Below are 14,552 nucleotides of genomic sequence, written 5' to 3'. Positions count from 1 at the left end.
ATGGGTAACTTACACATCTGTGAAGGCACCATTAATGCTGAATGGTCCATACAGGTTTTGGAGCAAAATATGTTGTCATCCAAGCAACGTTATCATGGACGCCCCTGCTTATTTCAGCAAGACAATGCCAAGCCACGTGTTACAACAGCGTGGCTTCGTAGTAAAAGAGTGCGGGTACTTTCCTGGCCCGCCCGCAATCCAGACCTGTCTCCCATCGGAAATGTGTGGCGCATTATGAAGCGTAAAATAGGACAGGGGAGACCCCGGTCTGTTGAACGACTGAAGCTCTACATAAAACAAGAATGTTAAAGAATTCCACTTTCAAAGCTTCAACAATTAGTTTCCTTAGTTCCCAAACGTTTATTGAGTGTTGTTAAAAGAAAAGGTGATGTAACACAGTGGTGAACATGCCCTTTCCCAACTACTTTGGCATGTGTTGCAGCCATGAAATTCTAAGTTAATTATTATTTGCAAAAAAAAAATAAAGTTTATGAGTTTGAACATCAAATATCTTGTCTTTGTAGTGCATTCAACTGAATATGGGTTGAAAAGGATTTGCAAATCGTTGTATTCTGTTCATATTTACATCTAACACAATTTCCAGACTCATATGGAAACAGGGTTTGTACAACAGTTTTTTATGTTCTTAATGTTCAATGTTGCTAAAAAATAAAAGGTAAAAATGAAAGTTCAAATAAGTTTGTACTTTATTTCTGTGGTTTAAGGTAAGATAACATTAGAGACACGTGTCTACGTGTTTCAAATATTGGTAAAATAGAAAACGAATTTTCCTGAAAAGTGAAATATGTGTTATTCTGACATTAATAGTACTATCATTCTCTATGCTAGCCATCCTTACTTACAACTCATAGAGTTTTTCCTTGTCTCCACAAGTGATGGTCAAAAACTTGGTCCCCATTCCAGATGATAACGTGTGTGTGTGTGTGTGTGTGTGTGTGTGTGTGTGCGTGCGTGCGTGATTATCAGTTACTTTACATCAGGGGTCTCAAACTCAATTTACCTGGGGGGCACTGGATGCAGAAACTGGGTGAGGCTGGGCCGCAAGAAAAGATTTCTTAAAAATCTAACATGCACTTTTTAATGAATTCACCTTCTATGAATGGCTTTCCCGCCCTAGCAACATACTTGCCAAACCTCCCGATTTTTCCGGGAGACTCCTGAATTTCAGTGCACCTCTCGACAATCTACCGGTGCAACCATTCTCCCCAATTTCTCCCAATTTTGTCCCATTATTAAGGGTTGCCGTGACTGCACTGCCTTTAACGTCCTCTACAACAGTGGTTCTCAACCTTTTTTCAGTGATGTACCCCCTGTCAACATTTTTTTAATTCAAGTACCCCCTAATCAGAGCAAAGCATTTTTGGTTTGAAAAAAGAGATAAAGAAGTAAAATACAGCACTATGTCATCAGTTTCTGATTAATTAACAGTACAAAATATTGCTCATTTGTAGTGGTCTTTCTTGAACTATTTGGAAAAAAAAGATATAAAAATAGCAAAAAAATTTTTGGAAAAATAAGTGATTCAATTATAAATAAAGATTTCTACACATAGAAGTAATCATCAACTTAAAGTGCCCTCTTTGGGGATTGCAATAGACATCCATCTGGATTCATGAACTTCATTCTAAACATTTCTTCACAAAAAAAGAAATCTTTAACATCAATATTTATGGAACATGTCCATAAAAAGTCGAGCTGTCAACACTGAATGTTGGATTGTCGTATAATTTTTTCACAGTTTATGAACTTACATTCATATTTTATTGAGGTATTATTCAATGAACATATTTTTAACGGATTTATGAATTGCTGCTACTTTTTAGAATGTTTTAATAAATCTTACTTGTCCCTTGGCGTACCTTCAAGTACTTCCAGGGGTTAGCGCACCCCCTTATAGAGGACTACTGCTCCACGACATGTCATCGTGCAGGCTTTTACATCCCACAACCAAGACTTGTGCAGAACAACGTATGTGGCTGCAAGACGTACTTGGTCAACAGCCATACAGGTCACACTGAGGGTGGCCGTATAAACAAATTTAACACTATTACAAATATGCGCCATACTGTGAACCGACATCAAACAAGAATGACAAACATATTTTGGGAGAATTTCCACACCCTAACACAGCTTAAACACAAGAGAACAATTACCCAGAACACCATGAAGCCCCATCTCTCCCGGGTTACATACAGTACATAGACCACCTCAACCGGCGCAAGTAGGGGGGTGGTGGTAGCGTGGGTGTGTGTATTGTAGCTCGGAAGAGTCAGGGCTGCATGGGATTGTGGGTATTTGTTCTGTTGAGTTTATGTCGTATTACAGTGCGGATGTTCTCCTGAAATGTGTTTGTCGTTCTTGTTTGGTGTGGGTTCACAGTCTGGCACATATTTGTAACAGTGTTAAAGTTTTTTTTTACGGCCACCCCCAGTGTGACTTGTGTAGCTGTTGACCAAATATGTCTTCCAACATCACACATGTGTACTGCTCAGCCAAAGGTGACAATCAATTTGGCTTGCACACTGTCTGTACAGAATTCAGAGGGTGTTAGGAACAGTGCCGTTACAGCACTCCATGAATAGTGATGATTGTGTAAAAATCGGCTTTGATTCTATGGGGACTTCCGTGAAACTCGAGAATGTCGGGTAGTATGAGGCTGTCAAGTTCTGTTCATGTTAAACTCGCGGGCCGCACACACATTAAATTGTCATATCAAAGCGCGGGCCGCAAAACAACGCTTTTAAGACCGATGACGTTAAGGTTGTTGTCTCTAATGACCTCATTACCTAATAACGTTTTGGGAGACAATGATCTGATGTTTAGAAAGCCCATATTATAGGTAGTGAGCTGTTTTAAGGAGTTGTTGATAAAATTATCCGTAGTAGCAATATTAATAATGTTGCGTTTATTATGCGCAGTGCACTTAAAATAATTACGACCATATCTAGGAATTGATATGACGGGAATATTCAGATTGTCTACTTGGTGCTGCGATAAACTGAACGCATCATAATTTGCCACCTCAGTAGAACGCATGTCTAACTCTGACGTTGTCATAGTCATAGCAGAAAAACCATTATGTGAGTTGTGTATTATTGTAAGAAAATTGCTATATGTACAGGGATTATCCAGCCTGGCGCTGGCTAGTTCTAACTTAACTGACTCCATACCCAGGCTAGCAGGCTCTGTAATTGCCTGTGACCGGGCTTGCTCTAGTGCAGTTAGTCAAATGTGGCTCAATGCGAAATCTATGTTCCGAGACAAGTGGATAGCGCCTTCCTGGTTAGAGTGAAGGCCGTCTCTCCTCAGCAAGCCAGGTTTGCCCCAGAAAAAGGGCCAATTATCAATAAACGTAAATCCCTGTTGTCTACAGAAGATATCCAGCCACTTGTTAAGAGAGACTAATCTGCTATATCTCTCATCATTGCCTCTCCCAGGCAGGGGGCCAGAGACAATTATTACAATTACATGGAGTTGTTTTAGCCCAATGCGGCCCCCAAATGAAAAATGTTGGTCACCTCTAAACTGAAGTCATCAAACAAATCTATGAATGAAGAAAATAGTATTTTTGTAATCCAATGAATTGACTGACCGGATGGATGGTTGCAGCTGGAGTGTGACACCTTTCTATGAAGTGTAAATAATTCCCACTAATGTCCCGTCAAGATGGCATGAAAGCTACATTCAAGGTGGAAAAGTGCCCTGAGCCCACCCGCCCGCCGGGGCCCAATGTCCGCCGAGCAAAATATAACGAGGATTACGAGTACAACGACTACAAGTTCGAACCCTTCATCATCCAGTCCAAGGGGGCAGAAGCACAAGTGAGATCCAGCCGTGGGCAGCGAGTTCCACCCAGGCGCTATTACATCGCAGCCGAGGAGATCTTGTGGGACTACGCTCCTCACCTGGACTCCACAAACAGGTACCACACAAGGACGGCGACATTTGTCATCATGTCTGTTGAAACACTCCCTGTTAGTCAGTTGCAGTTGGCGGCGGGTCCAAATCCCCTGGACTACAAGTACAAAAAGGTGGGCTACGTGGAATACACGGACGCATCTTTCAGGCAGAGGAAGAAGACCAGTAGGACGCTGATGGGTCCGCTGCTGAAAGGCAAAGTCAGCGAGCACCTGCAGGTAAGTCACAACCACTACCTTTGTACAGTGGGGCAAAAAAGTATTTAGTCAGCCACCGATTGTGCAAGTTCTCCCACTTAAAATCATGACAGAGGTCTGTAATTTTCATCATAGGTACACTTCAACTGTGAGAGACAGAATGTGAAAAAAAATCCAGGAATTCACACTGTAGGAATTTTAAAGAATTTATTTGTAAATTATGGTGGAAAATAAGTATTTGGTCAACCATTCAAAGCTCTCAGTGATGGAAGGAGGTTTTGGCTCCAAATCTCACGATACATGGCCCCATTCGTTCTTTCCTTAACACGGATCAATCGTCCTGTCCCCTTAGCAGAAAAACAGCCCCAAAGCATGATGTTTCCACCCCCATGCTTCACAGTAGGTGTGGTGTTCTTGGGATGCAACTCAGTATTCTTCTTCCTCCAAACACGACGAGTTGAGTTTTGAACCAAAATGAATACATGGATGATACAGCAGAGGATTGGGAGAATGTCATGTGGTCAGATGAAACCAAAATATAGCTTTTTGGTATAAACTCAACTCGTTGTGTTTGGAAGAAGAAGAATACTGAGTTGCATCCCAAGAACACCATACCTACTGTGAAGCATGGGGGTGGAAACATCATGCTTTGGGGCGTTTTTTCTGCTAAGGGGACAAGACGATTGATCCGTGTTAAGGAAAGAATGAATGGGGCCATGTATCGTGAGATTTTGAGCCAAAACCTCCTTCCATCAGTGAGAGCTTTGAATGGTTGACCAAATACTTATTTTCCACCATAATTTACTAATAAATTCTTTAAAATTCCTACAATGTGAATTCCTGGATTTTTTTTCCACATTCTGTCTCTCACAGTTGAAGTGTACCTATGATGAAAATTACAGACTTCTGTCATCATTTTAAGTGGGAGAACTTGCACAATCGCTGGCTGACTAAATACTTTTTTGCCCCACTGTATGTGCTCAAAAAGATCTCATGTTCTCATTGGTCCTCCAGATCACATTCAAAAACCTGGCCAGTCACCCTTTTAATATTTACCCCAACGGCCTCACCAAAATCCGCCCACTGCACAGAGCCACGGATGGTAAGCCGTGAGCTCCTTTTGATCCCAACCAGGCCATCTTAGTTGTTTTGACCTGGTCTCCGTCTTCAATCTTTGCAGTGAAGGACTTGCGCTCAATGGAGGTTCCCCCAAACGGAACCTTTGTCTACGTCTGGGAGCTGACCCCAGAGGACGGGCCCTTGGAGGAGGACCCCCAGTGTCTGGCTCAGCTGTATCAGAGCACTGTGTCCCCAGAAAGAGACCTGGCCTCAGGGCTGGTGGGCATCCTGCTCATCTGCAAATTTGATTCTATGGACAGAAGAAGACGCCTGGTGAGAGGATCTCCACATGTGCTGCAGATGAAAACATGGCTGACATACCTCTTACAGTTAGGTGCCGATAAGGAGTGGAGTCTGATGTTTGCCATCTTTGATGAGAATAGAAGTTGGTACGTGGATGAGAACCTTCACAATTCCTCCAGGAGCACAGATCCTGACGTCTACGACTCCAACGTGGTCCACAGTGAGTCTGCTTTGCTGTCCACTTCTGCTCTGTAGCCAAATTAAAGAAAATGTTCACTTCAGGCATCAACGGCGTGGTGTTCAGCGGCAACCAGTTTGTGGCGTGTCAGACTGATGTCACCTACTGGCACGTGGCCAACGTGGGCACCCACAGCCACTTCCTGTCGGTCTACTTCCAAGGAAACCTCTTCAAGTATCACGGCGTTCATCAGTCCGTCCTCACCCTCTTTCCCATGACTGCCACTACCGTCAACATGGAATTGGACCTGCCAGGTAATCAGTCCGCCAACCACCCGGCCTTGAGGTTACGTGCACTCCTGAAGTGTCCATACTACGTCTTTATGCTCTAACATCCATTTTCAAATCCAAATACTCTATTTCCTTGAATTGCCGCCGGGGCGGTAATTAATTTAAAACCTCTTCTCACTCCGGTGCTTACCAAAGGCATGCGGTAAATTTGAGTGTGATGTAAGGATACAATCATGAAAAGCACATTTAATAAAAAAAAACATTATTATGGTCTTACCTTTACTTATAAATGAAGTCCATGCGCAGCTCCTTCTGATCAAAAGCATCGATAACTTGTTCATAGAAGTCTTCCTTATCTTTCATCAGTTTTAAAAGTCTCTCTGTCTCGATGGAGATCTTCCTTTATCACCTCCTGCTTCGATTGAAAGTCCAGTTTAGAGAACTGTTTTATTTTAGATATGTAATCCTCCATGTTAAAAGTGCAAGCGAGAGGAAAAAATATACACACGCTGCTCATTCTTGCTGCTTGTTATCAATTTTTCTGCAGCCGAGTAGTCGCAAGAAGGATCACTAGCGCCCTCTACCACCAGGAGGCGGGAGTCATTTAATGACTCATATTTGACACACGCGGCTATGGTATATTAATAAAACATAGCTGCTTACTGTTCTTTTTAACATATTCAATAGCTTAGACCTTAAATCCTACTGAAAAGCTCATAATCTTCTTCACTTTATGCGATTTCAAATTATTGAAATCAGCCTCCTCCATTTTGAAAATGATGACAGGTGAAGTGTCACTCGTGACGTGACGAGTTTGACCCGGCGGAAATTCTACGCATATGCTAAATATTTTGCGAAACGAGTTTGACTCGGCGCTAATAAAAATAATATTTTGCGAAACGAGTTTGACCCGGCGTTAATCCTGAGCCGGCGGTAATGCTAGGCATGCGCTAATTATTTTGCGAAACAAGTTTGACCCGGCAGTTTCTAGGCAGGCGCATACTATATACCCAGCGGCAATTCAAGGAAATACTGTATCCATACTTTAGTTCAGGGGGGTCCAAAACTGTTTCCTCCAGGGGCCGCATAACGAAAAGATAGATTTTTTTATTAATTTAATAAAATGCTAAAAACAGATATCGCATCAGCTTTGTGTTATAAGTGAATCGGTATGTTAATTGTAATTATTAGTTAGCACATTTCAACTTTTTCTCATTACATGCCAGTTTGTTTTTCCATTTTTTTCTTACAGTTTTACTGTTGTTTTCGAATGTATGAATAGAATAAAGATAATAATAATAATAATAATTAAAGCTGCAAGCAGCGATGGACGGGACCGCTTTGGCTGATGCCCCCGCGACCCAAGCCCAGATAAGCGGTAGAAGATGGATGGATGGATTATCACTCAGAGAAAAAGTTGTATACACATGTGTTATACATCAGTCTCATAGTAATAACAGTTGTAAAGTGTCTTGGACATTTTATAAGGACACCTTGGTGCCGCCATTTTGAGACTCTAAAGCATGGTGGATGTAATGCAGTTGTTGTATTGAAGTGGGAATAGCAAACTTCCTGTTGATTTTAGTTGGGGGCGGTCAGTGTATGAAATATAGGTCTCAGTGAGACCTATATTGAGGTTTTTGTTTCATGTGTGTATGACAGTCCTACAGTTTTGTCTGAGCAGAAAGCCGCCATTTTGTGACAACAGCAGCAGCGCAATGGTTCTTTGCGGGCTCATAAAATCCAAACCGGGGTAGTAATTAAAACTCTTTCTTTAACTTTTAATCAGAAGGGTTCAATCCCTCTTCTGTGCTTATTTGAAGCCGAAACGACAAACGGCCTCAGAGGAGATAATGTTTGAAAAAATGCGACATTTTTTAGCCAACTTTTGTATTGAAGCAGGAATAGCAAACGTCCTGTTGATTTTAACCGGGGGGTCTCAATGGATGAAATATAGGTCTAACTGGGACCTACGTAGTGGTTTTTGTTTCATGTTTCATGTTCCTACTGGAAGTTACAGTTTTGTCTGTGTTTTCTTCCTAGGGGGTGCTAGAGCGCAATTTTGAGTTTTGGGGTTTGTTTCTTTGATTAGATCGCAATTTTCGCCAGTCCTGTTGGTGAGATTTGAAGCATATTAAGGGGGTCAAATTACAGCTCAAAGAGGCGGCGGTATAATAACGAATAATAATAATGATAATAATAATAATGACAATAATAATAAAACCTTAGAAATTCAGTGGGGTCCTCTGTCCCAAAGGGACATCGGTCCCTAATAATAATATGACTGCGAAACTGAATAATCTAGTGTGTCAAAAATGTATGTTTTATTTTTATTTTGAGAGCTTCCAATATTTTAGATTAGGGGTGTCTAAACTTTATTTAAAAATGCTATAAACAGAATATATATATATATATATATATATATATATATATATATACATATATATATATGTATATATAGATATATATATATATATATATATATATATATATATATATGATTGTAGCTGAGATAGGCGCCAGCGCCCCCCGTGACCCCGAAAGGGAATAAGCGGTAGAAAATGGATGGATGGATGGATGGATATATATGTATTTATATATATATATATCCATCCATTTTCTACCGCTTATTCCCTTTTGGGGTCACGGGGGGCACTGGTGCCTATCTCAGCTACAATCGGGCGGAAGGCGGGGTACACCCTGGACAAGTCGCCACCTCATCGCAGGGCCAACACAGATAGACAGACAACATTCACACTCACATTCACACACTAGGGCCAATTTAGTGTTGCCAATCAACCTATCCCCAGGTGCATGACTTTGGAAGTGGGAGGAAGCCGGAGTACCCGGAGGGAACCCACGCATTCACGGGGAGAACATGCAAACACACAGAAAGATCCCGAGCCTGGATTTGAACCCAGGACTGCAGGAACTTCGTATTGTGAGGCAGACACACTAACCCCTCTGCCACCGTGAAGTGAAACCCAATATCTAAGTTACATTTAAACCATTGTGGGTGGCACTGGGAGCAGGTGGGTAAAGTGTCTTGCCCAAGGACACAAAGGCAGTGACTAGGATGGCGGAAGCGGGGATCGAACCTGTAACCCTCAAGTTGCTGGCACGGTCACTCTACCAACCGAGCTATGCCGCCCCTAATAATAATATGACTGCGAAAATAAATAACCTAGTGTGTCAAAAATGTATATTTTATTTTTATTTTGAGAGCTTCCAATATATAAATTCTGTTTATATAGCGGTGTGGTGCAGTGGTAGAGTGGCCGTGTGCACCCCGAGGGTGCCTGGTTCAATCCCCACCTAGTACCAACCTCGTCACGTCCGTTGTGTCCTGAGCAAAACACTTCACCCTTGCTCCTGATGGGTGCTGGTTGGCGCCTTGCATGGCAGCTCCCTCCATCAGTGTGTGAATGGGTAAATGTGGAATTAGTGTCAAAGCGCTTGGAGTACCTTGAAGGTAGAAAAGCGCTATACAAGTACAACCCATTTATCATTTATATATATATATATATATAAGTAATTTGGTTAAGCGCTTTTCAGCGTTCTCAAAGACAGGATAAAAATGAAACAATATAAAAAAGTTTAAAGTAATAATACTGGAAATATAAAAACAGTACTTGGTAATAATACAAAATAACACTGGACATTACAAGCCACAGAACACTAATCACAGGTTAAAAGCAGATCTGAAGAAGTGTGTTTTGAAAGGGCTTCTGAAGCTAGGAAGGTCTGAGCAGTCACGGATGGGTTTGGAGAGAGACTTCCAGAGGGTGGGACTAGCAATGGAGGTTGTAAGTAACTTCGCTCTAACTATTGAATAGTTTTTGTTAATCAGTCTGATGAGAACCTTTTGTGATCAACATGTCCTTTGACTAGGTTTTTAGTAGCTTAGCTCTAACTATTGAATAGCATTCAAACCAAGAGTAAGACGAGTTGATATTTGTAGTGGAAAAGTTTGGGTCAAAAAGGTAAAGCCCCCCTGGTTTAATGATCACCCAATCACCCAGACTTTTAGCAGCGATCAAGCGTGCCTGGAAGTGTGCTATCTTTTTTGGAATACCAAATGTTCGTAAGCCCGACCTCTTGCTTTTAAGGTTGGTGAAGACCTCTGTGGTTATCGTCCAAAGAAAGTCTGCTTCCACTTGCTGTAAAGTGTCTTCATCAGTGAAGTTAAGGGGGTTATGTACCCCAAAACTCACTGCTTGTTGGGCTTAGGGAAAACTCTGACTTCCTGTCTCCTCTCAGGCGAGTGGGAGATCAGTGCCTTCGACAGCCGCCTCAAGGACCGAGGGATGAGCTTTCGTTACAGCGTTTGTTCTTGCGACAACGGAGACCTCCTGAAACTGGATGACATCTCTGACTGCAGGGACCAGACCTACCTCTTGCCAAAGGGCAGGAGACGTGAAAAGCAGCCGGAGCAGGTCAAGGTGTGCAAGAACTACACTGCCAGTCAAAATGGCACCGGCGGCCTTCCTGAGGGCACCGTGGAAGGGGACCAAATCTGTCAGATGATAAACGTGTCTTCAGAGGACCAGAATGAAGCCGCCGAGGAAGAAGGAATCCCACTGGACGTCCTGATGGACTTGGAAAGAAATGCCAACTGGATTGTGGATGAGGAAGACACTGAAGCTGAAATGGGCGGTAGGAGGAGAAGAGAGGCAGATGGAAACTGGACAAGTTCTGGAGACACATGGGAGTCTTCAGAAAATGGAACTGGTAGCACAACTGAAGGGAGGAATGAGACCTGGCTGGAAATGAACATGACAAAGGAAGAGAGCAAAGAGATCTTACTGGAGACAAAGCCCAGATTCAAAGACAACTTATCCCATAATTCCCTGGCGATGGACCAAGGGATGGAGTCTGGTTCTGGGCAGCAGAAAGTGCTGATGGAGCACCATCACACCACAGAGTCTTTGGACTACGACGACCTCAGTTTAGAGGTATTCTTCTCATGACATACGCAACAGTTTCCTCCCACAGGAAATGTCCATGTTGCTTCCGTGACACACCAAATGTCCATGTTGCTTCCGTGACACACCAAATGTCCGTCCATGTTGCTTCCGTGACACACCAAATGTCCATGTTGCTTCCATGACACACCAAATGTCCGTCCATGTTGCTTCCGTGACACACCAAATGTCCATGTTGCTTCCGTGACACACCAAATGTCCGTCCATGTTGCTTCCGTGACACACCAAATGTCCATGTTGCTTCCGTGACACACCAAATGTCCGTCCATGTTGCTTCCGTGACACACCAAATGTCCATGTTGCTTCCATGACACACCAAATGTCCATGTTGCTTCCGTGACACACCAAATGTCCATGTTGCTTCCATGACACACCAAATGTCAATGTTGCTTCCATGACACACCAAATGTCCATGTAGCTTCCATGACACACCAAATGTCCATGTTGCTTCCGTGACACAACAAATGTCCATGTTGCTTCCATGACACACCAAATGTCCATGTTGCTTCCATGACACACCAAATGTCCATGTTGCTTCCGTGACACAACAAATGTCCATGTTGCTTCCGTGACACACCAAATGTCCATGTTGCTTCCATGACACACCAAATGTCCATGTTGCTTCCGTGACACACCAAATGTCCATGTTGCTTCCGTGACACACCAAATGTCCATGTTGCTTCCGTGACACACAAAATGTCCATGTAGCTTCCGTGACACACCAAATGTCCATCCATGTTGCTTCCATGACACACCAAATGTCCATGTTGCTTCCATGACACACCAAATGTCCATCCATGTTGCTTCCATGACACACCAAATGTCCATGTTGCTTCCGTGACACACCAAATGTCCATGTTGCTTCCGTGACACACCAAATGTCCATGTTGCTTCCATGACACACCAAATGTCCATGTTGCTTCCGTGACACACCAAATGTCCATGTTGCTTCCGTGACACACCAAATGTCCATGTTGCTTCCGTGACACACAAAATGTCCATGTTGCTTCCGTGACACACAAAATGTCCATGTAGCTTCCGTGACACACCAAATGTCCATCCATGTTGCTTCCATGACTCACCAAATGTCCATGTTGCTTCCATGACACACCAAATGTCCATCCATGTTGCTTCCATGACACACCAAATGTCCATGTTGCTTCCGTGACACACCAAATGTCCATGTTGCTTCCGTGACACACCAAATGTCCATGTTGCTTCCCTGACACACCAAATGTCCATCCATGTTGCTTCCATGACACACCAAATGTCCGTCCATGTTGCTTTTATGACACACCAAATGTCCGTCCATGTTGCTTCCGTGACACACCAAATGTCAGTCCATGTTGCTTCCGTGACACACCAAATGTCCATGTTGCTTCCATGACACACCAAATGTCCATGTTGCTTCCGTGACACACCAAATGTCCATGTTGCTTCTGTGACACACCAAATGTCCATGTTGCTTCCATGACACACCAAATGTCAATGTTGCTTCCTTGACACACCAAATGTCCATGTTGCTTCCGTGACACACCAAATGTCCGTCCATGTTGCTTCCGTGACACACCAAATGTCCATGTTGCTTCCATGACACACCAAATGTCCATGTTGCTTCCATGACACACCAAATGTCCATGTTGCTTCCGTGACACACCAAATGTCCATGTTGCTTCCATGACACACCAAATGTCAATGTTGCTTCCATGACACACCAAATGTCCATGTAGCTTCCATGACACACCAAATGTCCATGTTGCTTCCGTGACACAACAAATGTCCATGTTGCTTCCATGACACACCAAATGTCCATGTTGCTTCCATGACACACCAAATGTCCATGTTGCTTCCGTGACACAACAAATGTCCATGTTGCTTCCGTGACACACCAAATGTCCATGTTGCTTCCATGACACACCAAATGTCCATGTTGCTTCCGTGACACACCAAATGTCCATGTTGCTTCCGTGACACACCAAATGTCCATGTTGCTTCCGTGACACACCAAATGTCCATGTAGCTTCCGTGACACACCAAATGTCCATCCATGTTGCTTCCATGACACACCAAATGTCCATGTTGCTTCCATGACACACCAAATGTCCATCCATGTTGCTTCCATGACACACCAAATGTCCATGTTGCTTCCGTGACACACCAAATGTCCATGTTGCTTCCGTGACACACCAAATGTCCATGTTGCTTCCCTGACACACCAAATGTCCATCCATGTTGCTTCCATGACACACCAAATGTCCGTCCATGTTGCTTTTATGACACACCAAATGTCCGTCCATGTTGCTTCCGTGACACACCAAATGTCAGTCCATGTTGCTTCCGTGACACACCAAATGTCCATGTTGCTTCCATGACACACCAAATGTCCATGTTGCTTCCGTGACACACCAAATGTCCATGTTGCTTCTGTGACACACCAAATGTCCATGTTGCTTCCATGACACACCAAATGTCAATGTTGCTTCCTTGACACACCAAATGTCCATGTTGCTTCCGTGACACACCAAATGTCCGTCCATGTTGCTTCCGTGACACACCAAATGTCCATGTTGCTTCTGTGACACACCAAATGTCCATGTTGCTTCCATGACACACCAAATGTCCATGTTGCTTCCGTGACACAACAAATGTCCATGTTGCTTCCATGACACACCAAATGTCCATGTTGCTTCCGTGACACACCAAATGTCCATGTTGCTTCCGTGACACACCAAATGTCCATGTTGCTTCCGTGACACACCAAATGTCCATGTTGCTTCCGTGACACACCAAATGTCCATGTTGCTTCCGTGACACACCAAATGTCCATGTAGCTTCCGTGACACACCAAATGTCCATCCATGTTGCTTCCATGACACACCAAATGTCCATGTTGCTTCCATGACACACCAAATGTCCATCCATGTTGCTTCCATGACACACCAAATGTCCATGTTGCTTCCGTGACACACCAAATGTCCATGTTGCTTCCGTGACACACCAAATGTCCATGTTGCTTCCCTGACACACCAAATGTCCATCCATGTTGCTTCCATGACACACCAAATGTCCGTCCATGTTGCTTTTATGACACACCAAATGTCCGTCCATGTTGCTTCCGTGACACACCAAATGTCCGTCCATGTTGCTTCCGTGACACACCAAATGTCCATGTTGCTTCCATGACACACCAAATGTCCATGTTGCTTCCATGACACACCAAATGTCCATGTTGCTTCTGTGACACACCAAATGTCCATGTTGCTTCCATGACACACCAAATGTCAATGTTGCTTCCTTGACACACCAAATGTCCATGTTGCTTCCGTGACACACCAAATGTCCGTCCATGTTGCTTCCGTGACACACCAAATGTCCATGTTGCTTCTGTGACACACCAAATGTCCATGTTGCTTCCATGACACACCAAATGTCAATGTTGCTTCCTTGACACACCAAATGTCCGTCCATGTTGCTTTTATGACACACCAAATGTCCGTCCATGTTGCTTCCATGACACACCAAATGTCCGTCCATGTTGCTTTTATGACACACCAAATGTCCGTCCATGTTGCTTCCATGACACACCAAATGTCCATGTTGC

The 14,552-nt window shown here is 43.4% G+C and overlaps 1 protein-coding gene across 1 annotated transcript in view; it reads left to right on the top strand.

The window, feature by feature from the left end:
* The window catches only part of f8 (coagulation factor VIII, procoagulant component), a 75,148-nt gene that overhangs the window by 26,410 nt on the left and 34,186 nt on the right, over window positions 1-14,552 (top strand). The window contains exons 8-14 of the mRNA XM_061900119.1: window positions 3,688-3,943; window positions 4,001-4,157; window positions 5,151-5,238; window positions 5,317-5,528; window positions 5,586-5,718; window positions 5,781-5,990; window positions 10,227-10,921. Of these exons, the coding sequence (XP_061756103.1) occupies window positions 3,688-3,943; window positions 4,001-4,157; window positions 5,151-5,238; window positions 5,317-5,528; window positions 5,586-5,718; window positions 5,781-5,990; window positions 10,227-10,921 (1,751 nt within the window). The remainder of the gene's footprint in view (window positions 1-3,687; window positions 3,944-4,000; window positions 4,158-5,150; window positions 5,239-5,316; window positions 5,529-5,585; window positions 5,719-5,780; window positions 5,991-10,226; window positions 10,922-14,552) is intronic.

This window comes from Nerophis ophidion, linkage group LG05 (assembly GCF_033978795.1).
Source record: "Nerophis ophidion isolate RoL-2023_Sa linkage group LG05, RoL_Noph_v1.0, whole genome shotgun sequence".
Classification (NCBI taxonomy): Eukaryota; Metazoa; Chordata; class Actinopteri; order Syngnathiformes; family Syngnathidae; genus Nerophis; species Nerophis ophidion.
The sequence above is the reverse complement of the archived record's forward strand: the minus strand, read 5'-3'. Positions and strand labels throughout refer to the sequence as shown.